Here is a 24,779-nt window from a genome sequence, read left to right as displayed (position 1 = left end):
CTGCCTGGTTCCGGAGCGTCCGAACGCTCAGATCCACCAGGAAAAAAACCCCCAAATATTTATCCTTATTAACCATACTCATAGACTTCTAATGTGCGCTTGTCGCTTATTAAACTGCTTTCAAGATAAAAAAACCCAGTGAAGAGTGTATTTGCGCTGCTCCTCCTGACCTCGGGGCAGCTGCAGAGACAATCCACAGCTCAGTTCTCTCTGTGCGAGAGGTAGCAGGCGGCATTATGCAACGAGCGGTTGTGTAACGCTTCTGTGTGATTGTAATGTGATTTTCTCCTCTCAAAGAGATACCAGTCATGAGGTTAAACTTGTTAGCCAGTGGCCATGGTTTCCCCCCTTTGGCAGAGACAACCTCTAGATCCCCTCCTTGACCCCGATTAGGTAAAGTGGCTCCGGCAGTAGTTTCCTCTTAGCGCAGAATCAAACTATCTCTTTTGTTTATTTCTAAAAAAGCCAGTATCTCTTTCTATATTTCTGTAGCTATTTCATTATTTTACCGTAGGTTTATTGTCAGTAAGGTGAAGGAAGAGGCGAGTCCTTTTTTGGTCTATAGGATTTTCTCTTTATCGTCTCATGTGGAAGATGTGCCGTTCTCCTTTTATAAAAACTCAACTTTGAACGGCTGCCAGCGCTTCCACTCCTCTTGTTCTGTAGTTCTACTTAGAGGCCATTAGGCTCCTGCTTTTTATAGACCCAGTGTAGGCTACTTCCCAAGAGATCACGGGACGCTGGCCTACCTGGCCGGCTCCCATTGCCTGCTCTAAGGAAGTCTGGGTTCAGTTTCCTCCGTAGCGTGTATGCACTGCGTTTTCCATCTAGGCTCAGTCACATTTGAAAATGACATTTCTTGTAAAAGTGCTGTCTCTAATTTACAATTTTGATCACTTTTCTCACTTAGAATTATTATTATTTTAGTGTCATAAAGTGTTGTAATTCTTCAGCTGAAGTTGTGTTGAGAGTTTTTGGTAAAAAGAAAGACTGGTCACTGAGTCACGTGGTTGAAGTGAAACTTTTAACCCAGTCAAACATAAACTCAGACACCGAGTCATCGTCTTCTCTTTGGTTTCTTTTTCTTAAACTTCAGCCCACTAATGAGCACGTCCGGTTTCTATTGATTCTACTGATATTCAACACTTGTAGGTCAAATTCTAAGAGCAAAAGCTTTCATAGCAGGTGTCTTAGTGACTCTTGTTTGGGAACCAAGCGTCCTCTTCTTGCTGAACAAGATTTCTGCGCCTCTCCAGCTAGCATTTGGCTAAACCTCTGAGTGAAGTTTCTCTCTGCTTGCACTTTTATTTAAGCCAAACGTGCAGCCGACACAGATGTCCTCTTTCATTGGTTTAAAAAAGCTCCAGGCAATCATGAAGCTTCCTAGTGTGTCGAGGAAATAAGCGATGATGCATCCTTAGGGGGTAGAACAAAAAAACCCATAAGATCAGCTGAAGTCTTGGCTCGGTCCCCGGAGCGCTCCTTGGATCACTGTTTACGTAGCTCAACACAGTTAACACTCAGCTGACAAGTCAGCGACTCATGCAGCGGTGCATTTCAGACCCGTCTCGTGTTCCAGCCTGCATGCTCTGCATGCAAGCTTATAGCTTAGACATATTGACCCACTTCACTGGATGAGGCCTGTGTTTTTGCAGACGCTATTTCATAGAAAAATTGACAGACGTTTGGCACAAGACTTATTTTTTTTTTTTTTTTTTTTTTTTTGCTGAGTGCTCTACAACACCCTCTAGTGTTTATAGAGGTTTCTAGAATAAAGTCTTCAACATCAATAAAAGCACAAAGATTCATCTCATGGCTGTGCATTGAAATATTCCCATCTCTCTCTACTGTTACCCATAGTCACATACTAATGCAATGTATTCCATACTCCCATATCTGGATTTAAGACATTATTATTGTGGTTTTTTTTGCCTCGTTCCTCCATTCTCTGGGTCCAGTTTGCTCCTCCCTAAGTAGCAGGTAATCCTTGGATGCCGCTCTTGACGGTACCTTTCGTCCTCCGTCTCTCACCAGGGGTGGACATCGAGGCGGCCCGGAAAGAGGAGGAGCGGGTCATGCTGAGGGACGCCCGGCAGTGGCTCAACAGCGGCCAGATCCAAGACAGCCGGCACACCAAGTCCGGAGGAACGGCGCTCCATGTGGCTGCTGCGAAGGGATACGTCGAGGTTTTAAAGTAAGCAGCGGTTCTCGATTTTCACAAAGCGTGATGAGTCAGTGTCTGCTTGTTGTTACATAAAGCTTTGACCGTTTGTTGCGTTATTTAAATACCGTTTACAGGCCTAGCATCGTGTGTTTTCTTTGCTAACGCCAAGCACATCTCGGTCTCTGCTTCTTGTCGATGCGGTTTTCCGGCATCGTCGCTGCTGGAGGAAAGGAACCACAGCCGCCTGTTCCTCTGGTCCGGGAGGCCCGCCGGCAGACTGCGCTGCCATAGATAGCTCTAAGATCTCTGATGTTTTGCGCCGCTACGGTATACAAGATGGGGATCTAAATGTTTCCCCCATCGCAGCAGATTTATGGGCTGAAATATTAGAGTTGTCAAATTTGCCAAAATCATTCTGCTCTCGCTCAGCAATGACTAAGATTTTCAGATTATGTGTCCGTGTGTTTAGAGGGGTGGACTCTGCATCTCATTAATCTGACCTGGGGTTACAATGCTGACGCACTTCTTAAGGCCTGGACGCTGTCAGCACCTTGAAAGATTAGTTTACAGAATCAAATCCAAGAAGACAAGATTTGCAAATTCTAACGGACTGTTTTTGTTCCCTCTCTCTTTCTCTCACACTCTCCACTCTGTCATTTCGCAGGCTTTTAATCCAAACAGGGTATGATGTAAATATTAAGGACTACGATGGCTGGACTCCTCTACACGCGTCAGCACACTGGGGCAAAGAGGAGGCCTGTAGGATACTGGTGGAGAATCTATGTGACATGGACCTCATCAATAAAATGGTGAGGAACTGTCACGAGTCCTGTCATTGAGTGCCGTGCGGTCTATATTTTAGATAACTTTTGTTTCATTTCTTTCCCTCAGGGCCAGACAGCTTTTGACGTAGCAGACGAAGATGTTCTTGGATACTTAGAAGAACTACAAAAGAAACAGAATCTGGTCGGTAGATGTGGCTGGTGACTTCTATCTGTACACAACAATGTTGTCATGTTGTTTTAATAGAGGATAAAATTCTGTTAGAATGAGATTTACGCATTTTCACTCTGATTCATTGTAAGATTGTACACCTTGCTGCTTTTTCCTCTGTTAGAATTTCTTTGTTTTCTTTATTCCAGCTGATAGGCGACAAGAAAGACGTTAAGAAATCTCCTTTGATTGAAACGACAACCACCGGGGACAACAACCAATCACTGAAGCCACTCAAGAGGTAAACAGTTTGACGGTGGAAAAATAATCAACGGAAATGGCCCACTAAATTAGTTTTATGATTATTAAGGCAACTACAGCACATGCTTATGTAAAAGTTTCAATATTTTATATTGTGTGTGTGTGTGTGTGTGTGTGTGTGTGTGTGTGTGTGTGTGTGTGTGTGTGTGTGTGTGTGTGTGTGTGTGTGTGTGTGTGTGTGTCGCAGCAAAGAAACGCTGCTTCTGGAGCCAGAGAAGAGCGCACCACGCATCGAGACCGTGGAATCAGAGAAGGTGGATGAAGGAGAGGAGGGGAAGAAGGACGAATCGAGCTGCTCCAGTGAGGAAGAGGACGACGAAGATTCAGAGTCGGAGACTGAAGCAGGTACTGTGTGTGTGTGTGTGTGTGTGTGTGTGTGTGTGTGTGTGTGTGTGTGTGTGTGTGTGTGTGTGTGTGTGTGAGAGAGACCTATTTTAGACTGCAGTAAATCAGGTCTGAAGACCAAGCATTCGCTGGTTGTCAGTTAAAACATTTCCCACAATCCTCACAGAGCATGTTTTCATTATAACGCGTCTCATTTTTCTTTCTTTCTGCTCCCTCCAGACAAGAGCAAGCCTTCAGCGTCAGTGAGCAACAGCACGACGCCCGCCCCGACCGGCATCACCGTGTCGCCACCAACTAGCCCAACCAACCAGGTGACAACCCCCACTTCACCGGTAAAGAAGGTGCGACCTGGTGGACGAGTATTCAGCATCCCACCCTGCGCAGACAGCCGTCGCAGTACCGGCATTAAAAAAAAGAAAGAAAGACGGGTCTCAACTCAAATTAGCAGCTGATTGGTTTTAAAAATGGAATTTAAATGCTGCCGCACAGCCGTGATGTAACCACGTCACTATCCTCCTCTCAAACCACTTCAAGTGCCTCGGCTTTGCTCTTCTGAGACACATCGGTGCCTCATTCTGTACACAAATCAGTGAAATTCACCATCTATTTAGGTTTTCTCCCCCTTGAACACAAACCTAATTTCACAGTCGGCTGACGTTGCTGTAAATGAGTTTCCAGTTCCGACTCCAGGCCGTCACAGAAATCGCTGTTGCCCGCTTGTGATTTGCTCTCGGTGTTGCGGCACAATGAGCGCACGCGGCTAACAAATGTCACGGAGGCCTCGAGAATGACATTTACGACTAATTGTCGGTGGCGTTCTATAAGCACGGCACCGGGGCTTTACGGTGGGGATGAATGATGTCAACAGTTTACTATAAGACTGTTGTTAGGAGTACAACAAGGGCTTGCATGGCAGTGTTCTCCTACTCTTGAGTCTGCTGCCCTCTGCTGGCAGAATGAGGCCAAGCAGTTAACCAAAGTCAACCTAGTCAACCAAGGGAACATCTGCTTCATAAGTTCACATGTTTAAACAAATACTTAATGTGACATAATGTTTATTGATAATGATAATAATAATAACAAGCTTTTATTTGTATTTTATTTGAGCATAAAATGCAGCTCAAAGTGCTTCACAAGAGAAACAAATCAATAAAACATGTATTTAAAAACGGGGGATACAAGAGGCAAAAACAATAAAATCCCCAAAATAGAGACAAAATAGGATAATACTAACAGAAGTCGCTTGTCTTCTTTGTCATGGGAGTTTGTTCTTAACCCAAACGAAAGGCTACTTTGAAGTAAGTCAGTTTAACTGTTGGAAAAATAGTTTGAAGTATTTTGTGTGGCCAAAGTTAACATTAAAATCCGTGAATAAAAGCCTGACATTCGGTGAATGCAGCCTAAAGAGGAGCGATCCTTTACAGCCTTCCATGTCTCTGAACCTGCGCCGTTTAGTCGACGTCCTGCGATCAGCGGCCGCCTCTCCAAGACTCTCTAAATGTTTCTGCTTTTCCTGCTTCTCTTCTCAACGATCTCCTTGTTCCAGTCCTGCTTCGAAGCCTCGTGCTCACACATCACAATGTCTTCTGTCTAACGAGAGTGAGAAAAAAACCATTAACAACATCCAGACACTACCAAATGTCACTTATTCCAACTGTTTTGGCAGTAAGCATTGTGTGGTGTGACTACGCCTTTTAAAACAAAAAGTAAAGTTTGTTTCTTTTGCTGCTGCTTCTGTCTTATTCTGGCTTTTTCTCTGTGTCGACCTCCTCCCCCGCCCTCCCTTCTCTCTGCGTCTTTCCTCACCCCTGGGCTCTTGTCTCGGTTGGCTTTAGTTTGATTGTGTTACTCCCCTCATGCCTGTGGCGGAGCCGGGCTGTCCTGCATTGTGGCGTCAAGGCTTGCGCAAAACTGGCATTTCTCTAGCGCCCAAAAAACCTATGGTGAGGCATTGGTGTGCACCAGAGTTGTTCTCTCATCCCACATGCACCTGTGCACTGACAGAGTACTCACCGCCCGCTCTAACCGCCCTGGTGATGCTGACTTTCACTCATCAACCCCACATGGTGTCGTTTTCACACACAACAACAAAAAAACAAAAAAAAAAAAGCACTGTCCTGGTTGTGCTTTCACCGTGTGTCTGTGTTGCGTCAGTGTTTTGTTTACTCGCTCATGGCTATGTATGCAAAAAAAAAATATAATTTGTTGCCAGAACTGAAAACTATCAAAATCCAAATCCAAAGGGTTTTAATTGCGCTACATAATTATCATATTTTGAGAATTGCATTTACTCTGAAATCACTTTTTTGTCCGGTAGTCATGGAAGTGGATGTGATCCCCTAACTGGCATGTCCTCTTTAACGGTCTCATCTTTGCAGCCCCTGGAGATTAATCCAAACTGTTTTTGACCCGGTTGGTGTTTGTGTTACTCACCAATGTGACTAACGTAACATCTTCACACTACTTTTTAACGGGTTACTTTGCACACTAAAACCGCCGTCCGTTCTCAGCCCACTCAGCCTGCCGGAAAGGTCTCGACTAAAGTGGAGGAGGAGAGGAAGGACGAGTCTCCGGCGTCGTGGCGGCTGGGTCTGAGGAAGACGGGCAGCTACGGGGCGCTGGCCGAGATCACCGCCACCAAGGAGGCTCAGCGGGAGAAGGACGCGACCGGGGTGATGCGCTCGGCCTCGAGCCCTCGCCTCTCCTCCTCTCTGGACAACAAAGACAAAGAGAAGGTCAACTATTGTGTAGAAAATGTCTTTTCTTTCTTTTAGCCATAATGAGCTTCTTTTCTTGGAGTTCCCATATAGCATGTATGTATTTGAAAAAGGAATAAACCCTCCACCCTAGATAAAAAGTAAAACAATGATGATGCAACAAATCCATAACGTAGGTCCTTTTTTTATTTGTCTCTCTGTCTGCAGGAAAAGGATAAAGGAACTCGTCTCGCCTACGTGGCCCCCACCATCCCCAGGAGACTCGCCAGTACTTCAGACATTGACGAGAAGGAGAACAGGTGAAACCCGGGAGCCAAGTGGCTCTGTGTAAACGTGCATTGGCACGAGCGCCCCCTGCTGCCCGCTGCTATGTGTTGCAGGCAATAGGCCTCTGCATGTTGTGTATGTGTGGCCCTGAAAACTGCCTTTTTAGTTACATTACATTACATTACAGTCATTTAGCAGACGCTTTTATCCAAAGCGACTTACAATTCAGTATCTATCGACACACCGTAGACGCAGCTACGGGAGCAATTTTGGGGTTAAGTGTCTTGCTCAAGGGCACATTGACATGAGACTAGTGGAGCAGGAGCCAGGGATCGAACCGCCGACCCTCCGATTGAAAGGCGGCCCTGCTCTCCACTTAGCCACGGTCACCCGTTCGGTGTTACGTTAGACAGCGATGGATTGGGTAGAATTAAGTTTAATGGGGGAAATAATTTGTACACCTCTCTAGTATGTGTCGGTATCTGTTTGGGGAAGCCTGAGGTACTATTGTAGCTTGTGTTTCCCCACCCAGGGACTCCACTGCTCTGATACGTAGCGGCTCGTACACCCGGCGGCGCTGGGACGACGACCTGAAGAACAGCGAAGGAAGCGCCTCCACCAACCGAACCCCCAGCTACCAGCGCAGGTTAGCCTCCGCGGCGATACGAACCTCCATCCCTCATGTCATCGTCAGACCTCTGCTCCGTCTGATATGTTTGCATAGCCGTGGAACTAAAGCCACTTGCGTAGACGGCATTGATAGTCGTTCATCGATCATCCGCTGTACATTTGGCTGGGATTATGTCACCAGAGATATGTACCTACATGCTTCCATGCGCAGCAGCGGCTACTGAGAAGGCTTTTCTCCGTCACTGCCACAGAGTCTGTTGCATGACTGTACCTGTCCTGTCAGGTTGCTGTGCCGCTGAGTTTGCGATGCGTTACTCATTGCATTTTAACGAGCCTGTATACCTGTCTGACTCCCAGATAAATCAAATTCATACAGTCGTTTGTAGCACAAAACCTCGACATGGACTTATGCTGCATGCATGTCATATGGGAAAAACACTTCATTTTGTTTATTTTTGATCTCTCTTTAAATTACCAGAGACCTATGTTTGTGTTAACCGAACAAGGTGTTTGCAATCACAAAGTCTCCATTTAATTCATGAAAACCTCTCTGTTGCTTTGATCCCCATATGACATGAATGCACCAGTAGTTTGTCAAAGCTTAATAGTCTTAAAATATGTGTTTCTTGTACTATATCTGTGTGTGTGTGTGTGTGTGTGTGTGTGTGTGTGTGTGTGTATGTGTGTGTGTGTGTGTGTGTGTGTGTGCGCCTCCACCGCTAACATGCCCTCTCTTCGCCCACCCGCCTGCCAACACGCCAGCACGTCCCACACGCTAGCACTAGGGCGGAGCGGCAGCACGCGGGACGTGCCAGCCAAGTCTTCGTCCACCTCCAGCTTGGACCCTAACACCTGTAATACTAAACCCTGGCAGCCACCCACCTCCCACTACCAGTCTTACAGCATTTACCGCAGGTACACCAGCCTCGCCCGGGGCCCCGCCCTCTCTACACCCACCTGTCTGTCCTCTCTGACTGTGTGCCCCTGCTCTGCTGGAGTGCCCACCATGTGTCCTGTGTTGCATTCAATGTCCAAATGATTATTGGGAAAGAGGTGGTTGTTTTGACTTTAAGAACTCTGGATGAAGTCTGGTTTACAGTTATCACTTGATGAAAGTATGTTCAGAGACGGCAAGATTAAAAATATCCTTTTTAAATCAGTTGTCATTATTAGCACTTAGAGAGAACTAACAGAACCTTTTAGCCCTTCCTGGAATAACCAAAATAAAATGCTTTGATCCATTCACAGAGACAGTTAGAGCTACTTAAATTAACAAAATAATATCACAACCGTTTACTGTAGAGGGTTTGATGGCGAGTTAGGGCCATTGTAAGTATGGCAAAATATATATAAAAATTATTTGAAGCTGGGGCTGGGGAGTAATAATGAAAGAAAATTCAGAATTTCCTCAATTTAAGGTGTAAATTTACGAGAAAAAAGTTAAATATTCTGAGATTTAAGTGGTAAAATGTTACTGAAATTTATGAGAATAATCTCATATTTAAAAAGCAGTATGTTTTATCCATAATAGGTCCAATTCACAGCAATGTGAATAAAATCATGACTATTTCCTTTTGCTAAATCCGCGTTTGAAGTATAATTTTGATATGACAAGCGGCGGCCTCTCTGATGTGACGAGGTTGATCCGAACTTGCAATTTGATTCTTTGACAAAAAAACTGTTTTCCCAAGATGTTTTCTTATATCTTGGGATAATCTTTTTTTCTTATAATAATACCGCTCTCCCCCGGCTCTGTAATTTATTGTTTTTGACAGAAAATGGCCTTAATACGCCATCATAATTAAGCCTATGTGGCATAGATTTGATATATTTTCCCCACTTGATATCATACAAGACTCTTTTTTTCCCCCCCTAATCTCATGCAGTGACAATTATTGCGACCAACATGGCTGTCATTTGTACCATCGCTCTGGCTTCCTGCTGACTCTGCATGTTTGATGTCTCGACATTTTGTCCTCCAGCGGCTCTTTTGGCAGAAGACACGAGGACTTGAGTTCCTCGACCACCTCCTCCTCCACGACCACCACCACCTCCTCATCCGTTACCTCGCCCACTGGCCATCGCGGCCTGCTCTCCAGCCTGGGCTCCTCCTCCACCCGCACTGGCTCCACCAGTCTCACCAGCAGGTACGCCAACAGCACTGCAAGAGATACCGTTCACCTTTAATGCATGGCTTGTAGATATTCAACTAGGTTTATAACTCTGTGGCTTTTCTCCTAGAGCGTTTCCACTTTTCCCGAAAAGTTGAAACACATCTCTGGAATATTTTGTCCTTCTTGGGAGCTAAAGAGGCCTGACAGGATAAACCTTTTGTATTTTATATGGGTTTAGGAATGTTACAATATCTGACCTTTTTTAAACATGTGGCTTCACTTAAAAGCAGTTGAAATGGAAGAATCTGTCAGGCTAAGCATCTTTCTTTCTAAAAATACTTGTGTATGTGTGTGTGTGTGTGTGTGTGAACAGGTACTGGTCAGAGGAGAGTGCAGAGAGGGAAAAGGAGAAGGAGAAGGAGTCTGCTGCCGTCATCCCCACGATAAACACCGGCTCCACTACGACCAGCACATCGACCACTACCACCAGCGCCATATCTACCACCACCACCACCACCGGCATCGTCACTGGCTCTGAACGACGCAGGTAACACATGCACGCGAGCGTTGTCACGATACCGGCATAAATATCTCCATACTGATACTGAAACAATGCCACGCCAAACCATTAACAAAAGTAAGGGACTAATAAACATACTTCGTCAATGCAGGGACAGGAAAAGCAGCCATAAAACAAGAGGAGTGGATTATTGTACCATAGTGTGTTCATATGTTTAAATATCCCATGGTGCCTCTGTGTATTTTATTACCTTCATAAGTATACGAGCTACGGTACTTTGGTGTCATATTTAGCTTCCTCATCTTTTCTTATTAGCCTTGGATATGATGCATTTAGTTTGATTATGTACAAGTTGTAGTTTTGTTTAGTTCGGAGATTTGAGTTGGTGTTTATTTACTGTTTTTTGTTTAGTATATTCATGACATTTTCAAACTCGGGCAGTGTGGAGTTTGGAACAAAACATTTACTGTAAGCAGCTTCAAGAACGACTGGCATTAACCTCAGAAAGCTCCCGTCAGTCAAACAGTAATCCGGATGCATTTCCTCTGTTTGAGAACAGGGTGTGTGTGTGTGTGTGTGTGTGTGTGTGTGTGTGTGTGTGTGTGTGTGTGTGTGTGTGTGTGTGTGTGTGTGTGTGTGTGTGTGTGTGTGTGTGTGTGTGTGTGTGTGGAACTCTGTACACACAGTGGAGAGGGGAGGAGAGAGTCTGTCTGTGTTTGCATGAGTGGGGTTGAGTGCATGTCTTCCTGTTGCAGTGCTGAAATGAGCCACCTGTCCTGGTGGGAGTGGGTCGGGTCTGTTTCAGAGCCTGGACCGCTCCAGAGACTTTTCCTTTTAAGGAAGGTGTGCAGAAGCTGCACTTTTTCCTCAAGGCTCCTCGCTGCACCGATGCTCCTGTGTGGCCAACAGAGGCACACGGAGAGAAAGTGCTAGAATGAAGCACTGAGCTGCCTGCTGAACCCGATACTGTAGCCAAATACATGTGTATCCTCTTTCACCACAATAACCTCAAGCTTTCTCTTAGGAAACTCAAACATTTTGAATGCTCCACATATATCTTCATTACAGGAAATCCTCTTCCACCAACATTTCTTGATGTAGATGTCTGCCTCACATTACACAAAATGTATTTTAGGCACCTAAAAGAAAGGTTAACATGACTACCATACACAACAATTACAATTTCCAGACACATTGTGTTCATCCAGTTTGCCCATCTGATGCTAGAGTGTTTTTGCTCTTATTTCCAAAATGATTAACCGTGTGTGTGTGTGTGTGTGTGTGTGTGTGTGTGTGTGTGTGTGTGTGTGTGTGTGTGTGTGTGTGTGTGTGTGTGTGTGTGTGTGTGTGTGTGTGTGTGTGTGTGTGTGTGTGTGTGTGTGTGTGTGTGTGTTTTAGGTCCTACCTGACACCAGTGCGAGATGAGGAGTCAGAGTCCCAGAGGAAGGCTCGCTCCAGACAGGCCCGACAGTCAAGGAGGTCCACTCAGGTTAGTTAACCGATATCATCTCCTCTGATGTGCTGAGACTTAAGTTATTATTCCATTACTCCAAAAATAGTCACCATTTGTTAGAAAGAACAAGAGTACAATTTCAGCTTCCCACATCAGGATGACGGGTCTCCTCTTCTAATCAAGAACGTTTTGATTATTTGAGAAATCTGTGATGATTTTTATCAATTTTATAACTAGAATAAGTACAAAAAATCAACAAATTTAGAGGATTCAGATTCTGAAGATGGTGCATTACTCTCTTCCTGCAGGGTGTGACTCTGACTGACCTGCAAGAGGCCGAGAAAACAATCGACAGGAGTCGTACCCCAAAGACCCGAGAGGAGGAGAAGGAGGAGAAAGAGAAGCAGGACAAGGAGAAGCAGCAAGAGGAGAAGAAAGAGATTGAGGTCAAGGAAGACGATTACCGATCGAAGTACCGCAGCTTCGAAGAAGTAAGTTTCTGTTACAGCCTAACCAATCGCTGAATCAACACTTTTAATCTACACCTTAAATATATCTGAATACCCCCCCCCCCCCCCCCCCCCCTCTCTCCTTACCAGCGCTACCGGCCTTCGTCTTCCTCCTCTACCTCGGCCATTTCCACAGTCAGCACTGCCTCCACCCCGTACACTAGCACCGCTTTGTCCTCCAGTTCCAGCTCCCTCAACAGGCCGAACAGCCTGACGGGCATCACCTCCTCCTATAGCCGTTCCTCCAGAGACACAGAAAAAGGTCGGTGCCTTTCTCCATCCACATCCACGTCTACAGCAGCTCCTTCCTGACTGGATCTATTCATCCGCTTTAGATTCACTACGTAGATGGTGTTGTACAACTTATATCTGATCCAGTCTTTGTGTGCGTGTGCTCTTAAATGGGTGTGCTAACATGGCTAAAAAGCCAGCTTTGGCTATCTTAAAGCTGGGAGGGAAGTTTATTTTTGGCATCATTGGGGAAAAAAATTCCATAACAACCTTTCAGCATATTGTAATCAAGTGGTCTGAGAGAGAACTAGACGTCTGCACCTTTTCTTGGCTTCGTGACGGGAGATTTTGACCGATCGCTGGTCATTTCAGAGACGGAACGCTCCTGTTGGCTGTTCGATGTGCGTGCACCTCCCTTCACACAGTGACGTGCACGCTTTAACAGTGGACTATCCTTCAGGGAAAAGAAGCTGCTATTCCAGCGTTGGCAACAACATCGCAAAACAACCCAAAAGAGTCCGACAGTTAAACGCAATAAAACACGCGTCGATATCAGTGAAGCGTCTCGGAGTCGGAGAGAGAACCACATTCTCATGGGCAAAGTGCCACATGCTGATTAAGGGCAGACAGACAGAGAGGGGATTGGGTTGCGTTTAATATTAAGTCACTCCTCTCTCAACAAATAAACCCACGAAGGATCTCTGGGAAAATAGAAGGCAGTTTGAGTCTTTTCAACGGAAGGAAACACTGACCTCTTTGTTCTCCCACGAACACAATGGCCTTTTATTTCCCCCTCTGAACTCCAGCCAAGTCAAGTTGTTGTCCTGATCGTTTCACTGCTTTTATACACAAACTCCTGGTCTTCTCCTTTGATTGAAGAGTTGACTAAAGATCTAATAGTGTAGTACTTACTGTAACTAAGTTTACACAAGCTGTCATCATTTTTACAGGATTTCTTTTCTTTATTCTGTCTTTTAATTTGCGGTAATTTCAGCAGTGTGTTTGTCTAGTGTAACCTGCTGTCGCTCTTCTCGATTGTGCAGAAATAGACAAAAGGGAGGAGGAGAAGGAGGGAGAGGACAAGTCTCAGCCTCGCTCCATCCGGGATCGCAGGCGGCCCCGCGAGAAGAGGCGCTCCACCGGCGTCTCCTTCTGGACCCAAGATGTAAGGGACATTGATCATCACAAGTATTTAAAGCGCTCTCTCGATGAGGAGCAGCAGTTCACAACACGTTCTGTTCCTCTCTGATCATTTGAAAGGTAACCCTTGTGATCTGTGTTTTTTTTTTTTTAATTCCAGGGTGATGAAAATGACCCTGACCAGCTGTCCGACTCAGAGGAGGGCAGCACCAAGGGAGAGCCACAGGTAACACACACACACACACACACACACACACACACACACACACACACACACACACACACACACACACACACACACACACACACACACACACTCACAGAAAGTAGATCAAACTGACTTTTTTAAGCAGCAGTCCTCCAGCCAAAACCAAAGCCCTATTGCTTTTCTCCTGTGGCCCTGACCTCCGTTTGATCTTGCCCTCCTTCATTTCTTCTTCATCCTGGTCCTTCCTCATGTCTCATCTCATGAAGTCAAGGCCAAGCAAGTCCAGCAGTCTTTGATATTCTCTTCTCCTTCCTGTCCAGCTATGATTTCCTCTCCTCCCACTAATCTTCCCTTCTCACCGTCTGCAGCCTTTGATTTTTTTTATTTTTTTTGCAATAAAAATCGTTTCCATCTTCTGGTGATTGTCTGGTTGCTGCGGTGACCTTGCAAACCAAAAGTGGCCTCAGCCGTAGATCAGTGGGTTTTAAAAACATACAAAGTCAAGGAAGGCTGGGTCACTGGGTCAGACCACACACACACACACACACACACACACACACACACACACACACACACACACACACACACGAAGGAGATGTCAGAGATTTTACAATTTGAAATGAGATTTAGGAGCAAAAACCCCCACTTTTTAACCCTCTTTTTGCTCTTTTTGTTTCACATATAACCAGCGATAGGCTAAATGAACATGTGAGCCATGGACTGACCACTCTTCCACTCCCTGAAATAAACAATAAAAACTACCCATGAGCTTTTGCAACCAATTTTAAATGAGTTCATTCTATCGAAGGAAGAGCAGAATCAGTGTTGTGAAAATACTGCTGGCTGGATGAACATCCTGTCTCAATGGGAGTCTCTCTTTGCAGCAATAACACAGAGAGCAGACAGTAGTGGTTTACTCGAGTACAGTCAGCAGGGATACACACCGCTTCACTCTCAGTAGGACAAAAGAGAGGGTGGAGCAGCAACAGAGCGCTAGATGGGGAAACGAGCAATTATCTCCACACGGAGATTGGAAAGCATTCCTGCCAATTAAAAGCACCATAATGTAAAAATGTAATCTTTGACTGATGCTGAGAATATCTTTAAAAGAATCGTGAAAAGTTTACATTGTAAAGTATTGAACTTCATTAGATAAAATCAAGACTAGGGTTATATAACTTTGTTATTCACCAGTCGTGTCTTACATCTGTAGTCGTGCTCTGGATGGAGCCAAACTGTTTATCTGATCAGTTGAACTCGTCCGTTGTTCCTTTCCCTCGGAGGCTTCAGGACTTCTTGACTCAGACGGTAGCGTTGTTGTGTCACCGCCCTCTGTCCGCCTCAGGAAGCTGTGACGGCCATTTTAAAATAGCTGGAAGCTCGACCCTCCCTCTGTGATGTCGGGGCCCCGTTTCTCAGAGCACAGCAGGCCTGCAGACGCAGTACGCCTCGAGGCGCTTTGCTGGCATGGCAGCTGTTTGTGTGTGTGTGTGTGTGTGTGTGTGTGTGTGTGTGTGTGTGTGTGTGTGTGTGTGTGTGTGTGTGTGTGTGTGTGTGTGTGGCACAGATTGCAAAGGAGTGAGAGCCAGGTGCTGATTCATCCAGAGAGGCTACAGAATGACAACTGGCTTCAATCAGTGCATCTAGGGTCAGGGTTATCTCTAGTTTGATTTTGTCAATATTAATTCCTTTTTTTCTTTCCTACAGAGTGACAGATTGGCCAGGTATGTTTCACCCCCTTCACGTTATTATGCTCTTTCTTATTACCTGTCATATGTTGTCTGTATTTTTTTTGGTATCTGTATTTGTCAACGACCGCCTGTTGTTCCCGCTGCAGGAACGAGAGCACTTCGTCAATAGATCGCAACGACATTCTCTTCAGCCGTGGCTACGGGGAGAGTCGGAGGACATACTCGAGCCGACTGGACAGAGACGACGCCACTGACTACAAGAAGGTGTGTGTGGGAAACAAACGCGAACTGCTGCGTCGGCTCATTTCGGATCCTGGGGTTTAATCCCACCGCACGGGCCAAAAAACCCACACCCATCACTTTAAGCTCTCCCTGACGCATGTGAATAAAATGCAAATGTATGATGTTACTTGTTACTTTAGAAAGTACCAAGTGATAGAAGTGGGTCCCAAAGCTATTTGGGCAGTTTCCTTCCCACACAATGTGGAATAAACGAAAGACTCTACCTTTTTAGGTTTTAACCTATTTATTTTTGGTGGTTTGCTCGTCTCACACGTTGGATTTGTTTGCCTTCCTCCCTTCAGCTCTACGAGCAGATCTTAGCTGAGAACGAGAAGTTGAAGGCCCAGTTACGTGACACAGACCTGGAGCTGGCAGACTTGAAGCTACAACTAGAGAAGGCCACACAGGTACTCTCTCTCTCTCTCTCTCTCTCTCTCTCTCTCTCTCTCTCTTTCTCTCTCTCTCTCTCTCGCCGCGTCAGCTGATCAGTATTGATAAAGACGATTAGGATTCCTGAGAACTTTATTTATTTTCATTGCAGAGGCAGGAACGCTATGCTGACCGATCACAGCTTGAGATGGAGAAAAGGGTAACGACGGAGTTTCATAAGCTCTATAACAAATGTCCTTTGTTTGGTAACACTATGAACTGACAATACGTATAACTTCTGTCTCAACTTTATCTCAAAGTAAACCTAGAACTCAGAAGTCCTTGTGTTGTTTTTGATTAATCCGTCCCTGCTTTAAACATGCTGGTAACACTACCAATGGGTTTATGTCTGAAGGTAACAAGCAGGCCCCAATATCATCTGGGTAGTGGTATGATCTTAACCTGACTCTCTGTATCGGTCTGCTCTCTGCTGCTGGCTGTCACATGTAGTCGAGGGTCAAAGGGACTTCCTCCCTCCTCGCCACCCAGAACACCGCCAACTTCTCTCTCACCTGTGTTTAAAGCCTCAGAGGCAGCGTGTGGTCACCTCTTCTCCAGACTGCTTACTTTGATCTTTTTATGTGTGTGTGTGTGTGTGTGTGTGTGTGGAAGTGTGTTTAACTCAATTTATGCAGGAAGTAGAACAATTGTAGACCGTTGATTTGAACCTGTGCATGTGTGTGTGTTTGTGTTTTTTTTTTTTTGTCTCACTCATTCAGTAATAATGCTGACGTCTTCAGCTGCAGAGCGGTGTAGCCGTGAAACCATAACCAATCCATCCATTACTCTTTAAAGCTGCTACAAGGAACTTTGGTTTTGTGTTGATTCTGGCGGTCCCTGTGGACTAAAGCGGTAGTGTTTCCTAACACCAGACTCCCTTTAGAAAACCTCTCATTTTACTACAACATGGGTCTGACAGTCTGGCCCCTCCCGGTTCTGGTTCTCCCGTACCTCGCAAATCCGGATCGGGGTCTGGCCCCTTCTGCTGGAGTCGGTGCTGAAGAAGTTTCTGGTGGACTTGTAAATGGTTTAGTCTGATTTTGAGTGTTAATTCCGACATAGAAACCCAGTCTTCTCATGTAGGTCATATAGAGGCGTCAGTATTAAACTGAGACTGTTACAACCAGTTCAAAGTTCCTTGTAGTAACTTTAAGACCGTCCTCCATTTGTCTTCACAGCTTTTTATAAGACAAGAATGTCTTTTTTTTTTGTTGTTCAAAAAAGACATTCTGACCATGTCATCGTCTTTCCATTAACATCTACGTCTCCCAATCTTTGGATATCTCAACATATAAATTATAAATTCACTGAACGTGTAAGTCTGTTACTGACTGTTGCTTGCAGACGCCACACAAGACATGCGTGTGATCGTGTGTGTGTGTGTGTGTGTGTGTGTGTGTGTGTGTGTGTGTGCGTGTGCCACCGCTACACCCTCACCATCCTCCCCCACCTTGTTCAATGCAGTGTGTAGAGGCTGCACCACAGCGTGCTTTCTGCCGGTCGACTCTGTGAAACGGTCCCGAGTTTAACCCCGCTCTGCTTTTCCGCCCCGCAGGAAAGAAGAGCTCTAGAAAGGAAGATTTCTGAGATGGAGGAGGAACTTAAGGTACCACACACGCAGTCACACATTGTATTCTCTCGTCATGTGCAGTTCAGTTTAGGAACATTTCCATTAGTGGAGTCAGGATCACAGCTAGTGTGTAGGTGGTACTTGTGAGTTCCAACATAGTGCTAACAGCTGTCACTTACGTCTCCGTGTCCCTTTATATACAAATCTGAATCATTTTTACATTTATTCTGAAAGGAGTGGTGAGTTATCCCAAATGCCTCGATGCTTGAGAAGTAATATTGCTATAAACTACAAAAACAGGACCCTGGTTTTATAAAAAGGGAATTGTCCTTGAGATATTCTGTGTGCACATGTGGACTGTTTATTAAGAAGCTGTTAATACCGGACAAGTATGATATGGCTGATGAGGAAAATAAAGCTGGCACAGTCACCGAATACGTTATTCGGTTAAGTTTTGAACCCCAAATAACGTATTGGCCCGAATAAAGTGTTTTGTATTCAGCCCGTACGGTCCCTCACCTCGTCCCCATGCTTGTCTACCTGCTAAATGTGCATCTCTTATTCTGTTCGGGGCACATCTCAGGTCAGTTATAATCTGTGTTGACATTCTATTGAGGCGGCCAATTAAAGTTTCCTTCTTTTTTTTTTTTTTTTTTATAGGAGGACAGATTAAATTCTAGTAAGCAAGTGTTGTTCCCATCGCTGTGATAACGAAGTGTGTTTATTTTTCGGCAGCTGGCTGATCTTATCAGTGTCACTTTCCCATTCTATCTACAAGCATCAGGCTGACCCGGAAAGCTCTTAATCATTCCGTCGGTTTCCAAAGTCTGTCCCCATTTTTCTAACAGTCTTCCTCTTCTGTCTTCCCCCTTCTCCTCCTCCTCCTCCTCGGCCCCTCTTCTCTGTTAATTTCTATTGTCCTGTCTTTCATTAAACCTTTTCTCTCCTAATTTGTTTAAATATGGTCCTCTTCTGCCATTCTTCCTCTCCTCTCTGCCTCCTCCTCCTCCCTCTCTCTCTCTCTCACTTTGTTTTCTTTGTGTTGTGGTTGTTGTCCCCCCCCCCCCACCCCCTCCCCCCCCTGCAGAACCTCCCCCAGGTAAAGCAGGTTCAGGCCCTGCGGCAGGTTAAGGAGCGGCTGCAGGCTGAGAACCGGGCCCTGTCCCGAGTGTTGGCAAAGCTCTCGCAGTCCGCCTGCAGCCAGCTGCCCACCGTCGACCTCTAAGCTACGTCCGTCTGTCCACCACCACCTCCTCCTCCTCCTTCTCCTCCTCCTCTTCTTTCTTCCTCACCTTCCCCCTTCCCAAACCCCATTCTTCTCATGCTCCATTCGTGCTCTGCCCGCACCCATAGACAGGCAGGTGTCCGGCCGCTCAACCACCTCTGGTTTTGTAAACTTTCAGCCCCCTCTGCCTCCCCACAGCTTTTGGTTTTCACATTGGGGAGGGTGTTTTTATTTTTTTTTTTAGTTCTTACAACAGGACACTCTCCTTCTACAGAACACATCTGGCAGGTGATTTCTACACATTTCAGTCTATAAAAACATCCTAAACCAACATGATAGATACCAAAAAAAAAAGCCTCGGGTAAGTATGTCAGACGTCTGAATTGACTCCATTGAATTCGCTGTAAAGGAAAGTGTCCTCTGTAGTTTCTAGTTGTGACGCTTCCATCAGAGGGAGCTCACTTGTTCAGTTTGGCTTGTTCTGGCTTCTTTGCATGAACTGGCTTCCCTGTTTTTAAACCCAAAATCTTCAAAGACTGCTTTTCTTTCTTTACTCCCCAAATTTTTAATTTGACAGATGACATCAACAAATACATAAAAGTGAGCTGCATGGACCGACAGCAGTGTCTGATCAGCATCGAGTATAAAATATCTCGCTATACGTCAGAACATGAATATTTAAGCTAGCAGTTGATCGTCATCTGTATTAAATAAATGACTTTGTTTTTAAGGGGACTGAATTCTCTTGTCGTTGAGTGTCGATCATGATTTTCTATTTGAAGTTGTCGTCGTCTCAGCATCGCTACATTTTTCAGGAGCCATTCAAATTTTTTTTCTTATATATGTATTATATATTATACTATGGAACCCGGGAGGTGTCACGTTGGGAAAAGATGCCTTCTGCTCTTAAATGATTTACATCATACTCTTCATGTGCACAAAGTAACAGAACCAAACATTAAACAATCTGTAATTAATAATCTCATATTGGCATTCGCTTAATGGATGTTCCCAAATCTCAGATTTAATATTGAATCCACACGTTTCATTCAGATTAGCTTCTCCTTAGTGGAGCCCAGAGCACACTGCTAGCAGCTAGCGACCTGTCGTGGCACCCACCTGTCACTCAAAGGGGCCCTCAATTCATCAGAGCTTTATGCCTCAATATGATGTAAACAGGTGAGTTGTATAAAGAATTCACTCCCGTATACAATAGCATGTTGAGGGTAATAAAAATGCTAACATAATTATATTTATATGATGGAATGAATTCAGTATTTGTAGCCACTAGCTAATCGCTAACACTGAGCAGCTGTAGCAAAATGTAACGTAAGGTCCTTCAGTTACAGTAACGTGACAGTATGTCTGACAGTGTTAGTTCCTTACAAATCAAAGAGTGTCTCCTGCCACCCGCTGGGCTCTGTGAGATCCTATACGATGACCCACAAGTGACTTCTTTGTGTCTCTGCTGTGTATTTTAATGGCTGCCGGTGAGCAGCCGTTCAGATGCTGCATGGCTTCCTCCAGATCTTTGGCCTGTGGTGTGCCCCGCTTTGACTTCTCTCTTCTTCTTTTTTTTTTTTGTTTTTTTGACTTGGAACAAGGAAGTGTGTTTTTTTTGTTGTTTTTTTAAAGAGGAAAACAAAACATGAGAGATGCTGTGTGACTCCAAGATTGCGAGGCTGCAATTAACAGTTTGTAAAAAAAGAAAAAAAAAAAGTGGCCTGACCGGTGTAACGACTCCATGCATCAGTCGAGACTTGTCTAAGCCTTCTCTCTCTCTCTCTCTGTGTGTGTCTCCTCCTCCCTTCCCTCGTTTCCTTTTTTTTATTCCCTTTCAGATGCTCCCAGACTTGAAAGCAGACAACCAGAGACTAAAGGACGAGAACGGAGCACTCATTCGAGTCATTAGCAAGCTTTCCAAGTAGAAACAGACCCCCCCACCACCACCACCACCACCACCCTGACCCGCCCCGTCTTCTGCACCCCCTAGTCCCCCATGGCAGTGACTAATGGAATTGCACATTTAGATATTAATTGCAACAGACATCAGAGATGACTTTTTTTTGTTTTGTTCCTTTTTATCTCCTCTCAGCTCTTTATCTCCCTTTTGCTCCACCACCACCACCACTGCAGCATCCATCCATCCAACATCCATCCTCCTCGACTATTCCCCACTTGATTGTGTGGTTGCTGTCCCGATAGAACCACTGAGTTTACAGAGCAAAAGGAGAAAGGGTTGTGTGATCAGCATGTAAAAGGATAGTGGGCGGGGAAGCCTGAAAACTATTTAACCAATAAGCCTTAGTTGTACATAAAGAGGAAAAACACTTGCAGCGATCTCTTCTCTCTCTCGGCTATCACTGAAGAACAGATATTATCCAACACCTGATTTTCTCTCTCTCTCTCTCTCTCTCTCTCTCTCTCTCTCTCTCTCTCTCTCTCTCTCTCTCTCTCATATTTTCCTCCTCCCTGTGTTGGTGTTGTGTGCTGTGCAGTTCCCTCCCTCTTTAACCCCACAAAGTGCCACTTCTACCCCATATTGAATCCTTGTGGCTCCTAACTTCTCCATTTACTTCCACACACACACACACACACACACACACACACACTCCCCACCACCTACTTTTTGTTACCTCTGTGTCTTCCTCCAAGAGGGAATTTTTTTTTTTTTTTTAAATCTCGCTTTAGCGAAACGAGGCGGACCTGGTGGAATTTAAGCTTTCACTGTATGTGCAATATGCATTTCTTTATTTTTTATTTTGATGCTTTAATGAGTCCATCACATGTAGGATTTTTCACTCTTCCACCGCTTTCATCGCTCACCTTCCTTCCCTTTTTTTTTTTTTTTTTTTTTTTTTTTTAAGTTTGTAGTGTAGTCAGTTTATACTCTGTATTTCTCACTTTGTTTTAGCAGGTACTGAGTGATGCTGTATATACCTGTATGTATTTGTTTGAGACCAGCACATGGCATGCATTTATGGCTCCCGTCTGTTACTATTAAAAGTATACAAATTCCAGAGGACGAAAAGGTGTGTTTTTAATTATTTTTTTCTTTTATAGTCTGAAGACATTGGATACAGTTAGAGCCTCTCTCTCCTACACCGGACGGTGTTCAGTGCTTCTTTTTGTTTTCCAGTTTAAAATAAGTGTTCACATAATTGTGAGATAAAGAAAATAATCGCTTCACTACATTTCACTTTCGTTGTATTCAGTAACTTGGAAGAGTGCTGTTCATTTTGTTTCTTTTTTTTTTTTTTTTTTTTTTTTTTTTAAAGCTGTAGTATTATAGCCAAGGTGTTGTCACTAAAAAAAAATAAAAAATAATATCTTAGGTATCGCTAACCCAGTCCTTTTTACAAATGTCTACATGCACTGTTGATGCCATGTGAGGAGTCTTTATGTCAGGTTGAAGCAAATCGCCACGGTCAAATATTCCATGCATCTGAAAACATTTTATGCATTTCAGTGGCCTTTTAAGGATATTTTAGCAAAAGAAGTTTAAAGAAAAGTCACTGTAGATGGACTGATGACCATCTACGCTGGTTTAGACTTTTTCTTTTTGTTTGTTTCTTTTCTTTATTTTTTATTTTTTTCCCGTCATCTTGTAAAATAGGTGTGTGGCTTAATACATGCAAGCTGTGCTGTGACTACCAACCACTGAAGAGTTCATTAAAAATAAACTTGTACATTGTAAAGTTCCCCCGTCTGATTATTTGAATATGTTTTAATGATTATTATGTTAAAGGTATATTTACACTATATGATTATGGTATATATGATATATAATGCATTATAATCGCTGTTATAGTGTGATTCAAAGTTACTCCAGCTATGTAAATTATCTCATGATCCTTGCAAAAATAGTCAGTGATTATCATAACCAGAAATAATGAAGTATTATACTTGACCTTATAATATAATGCTTTACGATATATTATGATTATTGGGTTTAAGCATTATGAATATGTATGCTTGTAACTATAATTATACAGTGTAATAAGCAGATTCTAATGCATTGTAAGGGTTTTTAATGCGTTATAAACATGGGTGTCGTGTGTTACCAAACAATCCTATTTTTTTACATTAATAACATTTAAATTGAACAATTTACTACCAACCCTGTCTTAGTTTCGACTACATGATGAATAGCACTACATGAATATTGTGATTACTTAAATGGCTGAGGAGCTTGATGGCCAGTAGATGGCGCACATCTTTGCAGACTCCGAGTCAGGTGGACTTCACATTGTTATGATGTAGTGGAGGGATTTCTCTTAGCGAGTGATTCTGCAATCCTGGATACCGAAACACTCTAATCCGTATAAATTAGACATGCAGAGTCCTACCCAGCTTCAGCACTGTGTCTGGATCTGAAACCCTCATTGTGATCCACTGTGATCCACTGTAATCCCACATGACAGAAGATTTAGATGATAAAGTGAACCGAGTGTGAGAGCGTTTGCTGCAACTTGTTCCTCAGAATGAGACCGATTCTCTCTTTTATGTGATTTCTACGACGGTGATGATGAAACCAACTTTGCTTTTTGCCTCGGTGTTCACTCACTGGGTGTGACTCTGCTCTTTGTCTCCGTGATGAAGGGCCCCGATGTTGCAGATGAAGCTTCGCAGGATAAGCGGTGGGATCTTCTGTAATTGCTCAGAGTCATGCTAAAGTGCCTGGCCTCTCTGTTTTTCCGTTGCCTCAGCACGTTGTTGGGAGGTCTGCTTTGTGCCGTTACTGCGCTCCCTCAACCATCACGAGCAGAAAATGAACTAAAAACACGTTTAGACAGATTTGTGGCTTTAAAAAGTGGCATTATAGTAAGAAATGGTTTGAATTAATGCTGCTTTTAAGTGACGGTTGCTTGACTCAAAGGCATAAAGGACATTTTAGGTTTGTTAAAACTGTATCTCCAAACATTTTAGGATCCATAATTGGGTTTTGTGAGTTATTGTGTAAGAAATAAAATGTCAAATTTGGGGAAAGTAGAAATCCCCTTTTAGCAGAGAATGATAAATGTAATTCAAAACCTTATTTTTTTTACATTAAAAGAAATTGCAGGATGGATGAATATAATCTTAGGTAATTTGGAAACAGAGTTAAGTTTATTAAGAATTTATTTGGATAAAGGAACAATTTTAATTTCCTTGGAATTCATTATGGATTTGTCATTGATTTATAATTGTGATTGTTTGTTATGCGAATAAAGTATAGTTTGTTTTTTTTGGTCATGATAGCAGCTGTACCTCAACGTGTGTGATGTGTAACCTGCATTTCTTATTTCACAGGTTACTCAGCTGGCTGTCATCTACATGTCCTCCCACAATGTCCTCCTCCTCGTCAGCAGGAATGTAAAGAACTTAGTGTCGTGAATTTGAATAAAACATGTAGAAAACACTTGAAGTGTCATAGAAATGTGGCCATGAATATGTCTCAGCTGGAGCTGCAGAGACATGTAAAAAAAAAAAAAGAAGAATGAAGAAACCTCCTGATTGCTGGCTGGTGTCTTTGATTGTTGACGGCAGCTCCACCGTGAGATGACGGGCTGCGCTTTTCTAGGTTGGAAATAATCCACAAAGAAGGAATTAGATCAGAGACTCCTCTACTCATTCTCTACCGTAAAGTGCAGCAGCCAGCCAAACAAACCTCCTCCCCAGTTGCAATTTTTTTTTTATTTTTTTTTTTTTAAACCCGCTGAGACTTAGACACACTGGATGAGCAAAACCTCTCCGTGCTGAGGGACAAACAGCAGCGGGGTTTCTCTCTCTCTCTCTCTCTCTCTCTCTCTCTCTCTCTCTCTCTCTCTCTCTCTCTCTCTCTCTCTCTCTCTCTCTCTCTCCGCTGACGATGACAAATCAAGGCGTCCTGATGAAGCGACAGCTCGAGTCTGTCACTCAAACAAAGACAAACACTCAGAAAAGAGTGAGGATGCGTCTAGAAAAGAGGACATAGAGACGTCTGTTTCTGTGTCAGCAGCTGCATTAGTAAATATCCTGCACTGTAATGTATCGGCGTTTAGTGTCACA

The 24,779-nt window shown here is 44.0% G+C and overlaps 1 protein-coding gene across 10 annotated transcripts in view; it reads left to right on the top strand.

Annotated features, from left to right (window-relative positions):
• The window catches only part of ppp1r12a (protein phosphatase 1, regulatory subunit 12A), a 40,868-nt gene extending 18,418 nt beyond the window's left edge, over positions 1 to 22,450 (top strand). Inside the window, exons 4-27 of one of the 10 annotated variants that reach the window (XM_068717229.1) lie at positions 2,035 to 2,194; positions 2,829 to 2,973; positions 3,056 to 3,130; positions 3,307 to 3,398; positions 3,606 to 3,763; positions 3,983 to 4,095; positions 5,599 to 5,706; positions 6,274 to 6,498; positions 6,688 to 6,779; positions 7,280 to 7,393; positions 8,140 to 8,292; positions 9,360 to 9,524; positions 9,865 to 10,038; positions 11,410 to 11,500; positions 11,773 to 11,955; positions 12,064 to 12,235; positions 13,248 to 13,369; positions 13,505 to 13,570; positions 15,260 to 15,276; positions 15,390 to 15,507; positions 15,828 to 15,932; positions 16,067 to 16,114; positions 17,510 to 17,560; positions 20,591 to 22,450. In XM_068717229.1, coding sequence (XP_068573330.1) covers positions 2,035 to 2,194; positions 2,829 to 2,973; positions 3,056 to 3,130; positions 3,307 to 3,398; positions 3,606 to 3,763; positions 3,983 to 4,095; positions 5,599 to 5,706; positions 6,274 to 6,498; positions 6,688 to 6,779; positions 7,280 to 7,393; positions 8,140 to 8,292; positions 9,360 to 9,524; positions 9,865 to 10,038; positions 11,410 to 11,500; positions 11,773 to 11,955; positions 12,064 to 12,235; positions 13,248 to 13,369; positions 13,505 to 13,570; positions 15,260 to 15,276; positions 15,390 to 15,507; positions 15,828 to 15,932; positions 16,067 to 16,114; positions 17,510 to 17,560; positions 20,591 to 20,677 — 2,834 coding nt within the window. In that variant the 3' untranslated portion in view covers positions 20,678 to 22,450. Of the gene's footprint in view, positions 1 to 2,034; positions 2,195 to 2,828; positions 2,974 to 3,055; positions 3,131 to 3,306; positions 3,399 to 3,605; positions 3,764 to 3,982; positions 4,105 to 5,598; positions 5,707 to 6,273; positions 6,499 to 6,687; positions 6,780 to 7,279; positions 7,394 to 8,139; positions 8,293 to 9,359; positions 9,525 to 9,864; positions 10,039 to 11,409; positions 11,501 to 11,772; positions 11,956 to 12,063; positions 12,236 to 13,247; positions 13,370 to 13,504; positions 13,571 to 15,259; positions 15,277 to 15,389; positions 15,508 to 15,827; positions 15,933 to 16,066; positions 16,115 to 17,509; positions 17,561 to 18,611 lie in introns of all 10 variants that reach the window. The other 9 variants (XM_068717228.1, XM_068717227.1, XM_068717234.1 and 6 more) reach the window with 9 other exon arrangements.
• The last annotated feature ends 2,329 nt before the right edge of the window (positions 22,451 to 24,779 follow it).

The sequence above is a fragment of the Cebidichthys violaceus genome, unplaced genomic scaffold, assembly GCF_023349555.1.
Source record: "Cebidichthys violaceus isolate CVI_PGR_0920_01 unplaced genomic scaffold, fCebVio1.0.p SCAF_21, whole genome shotgun sequence".
Lineage (NCBI taxonomy): Eukaryota > Metazoa > Chordata > Actinopteri > Perciformes > Stichaeidae > Cebidichthys > Cebidichthys violaceus.
This window is presented reverse-complemented; position numbering and strand designations above follow the sequence as displayed.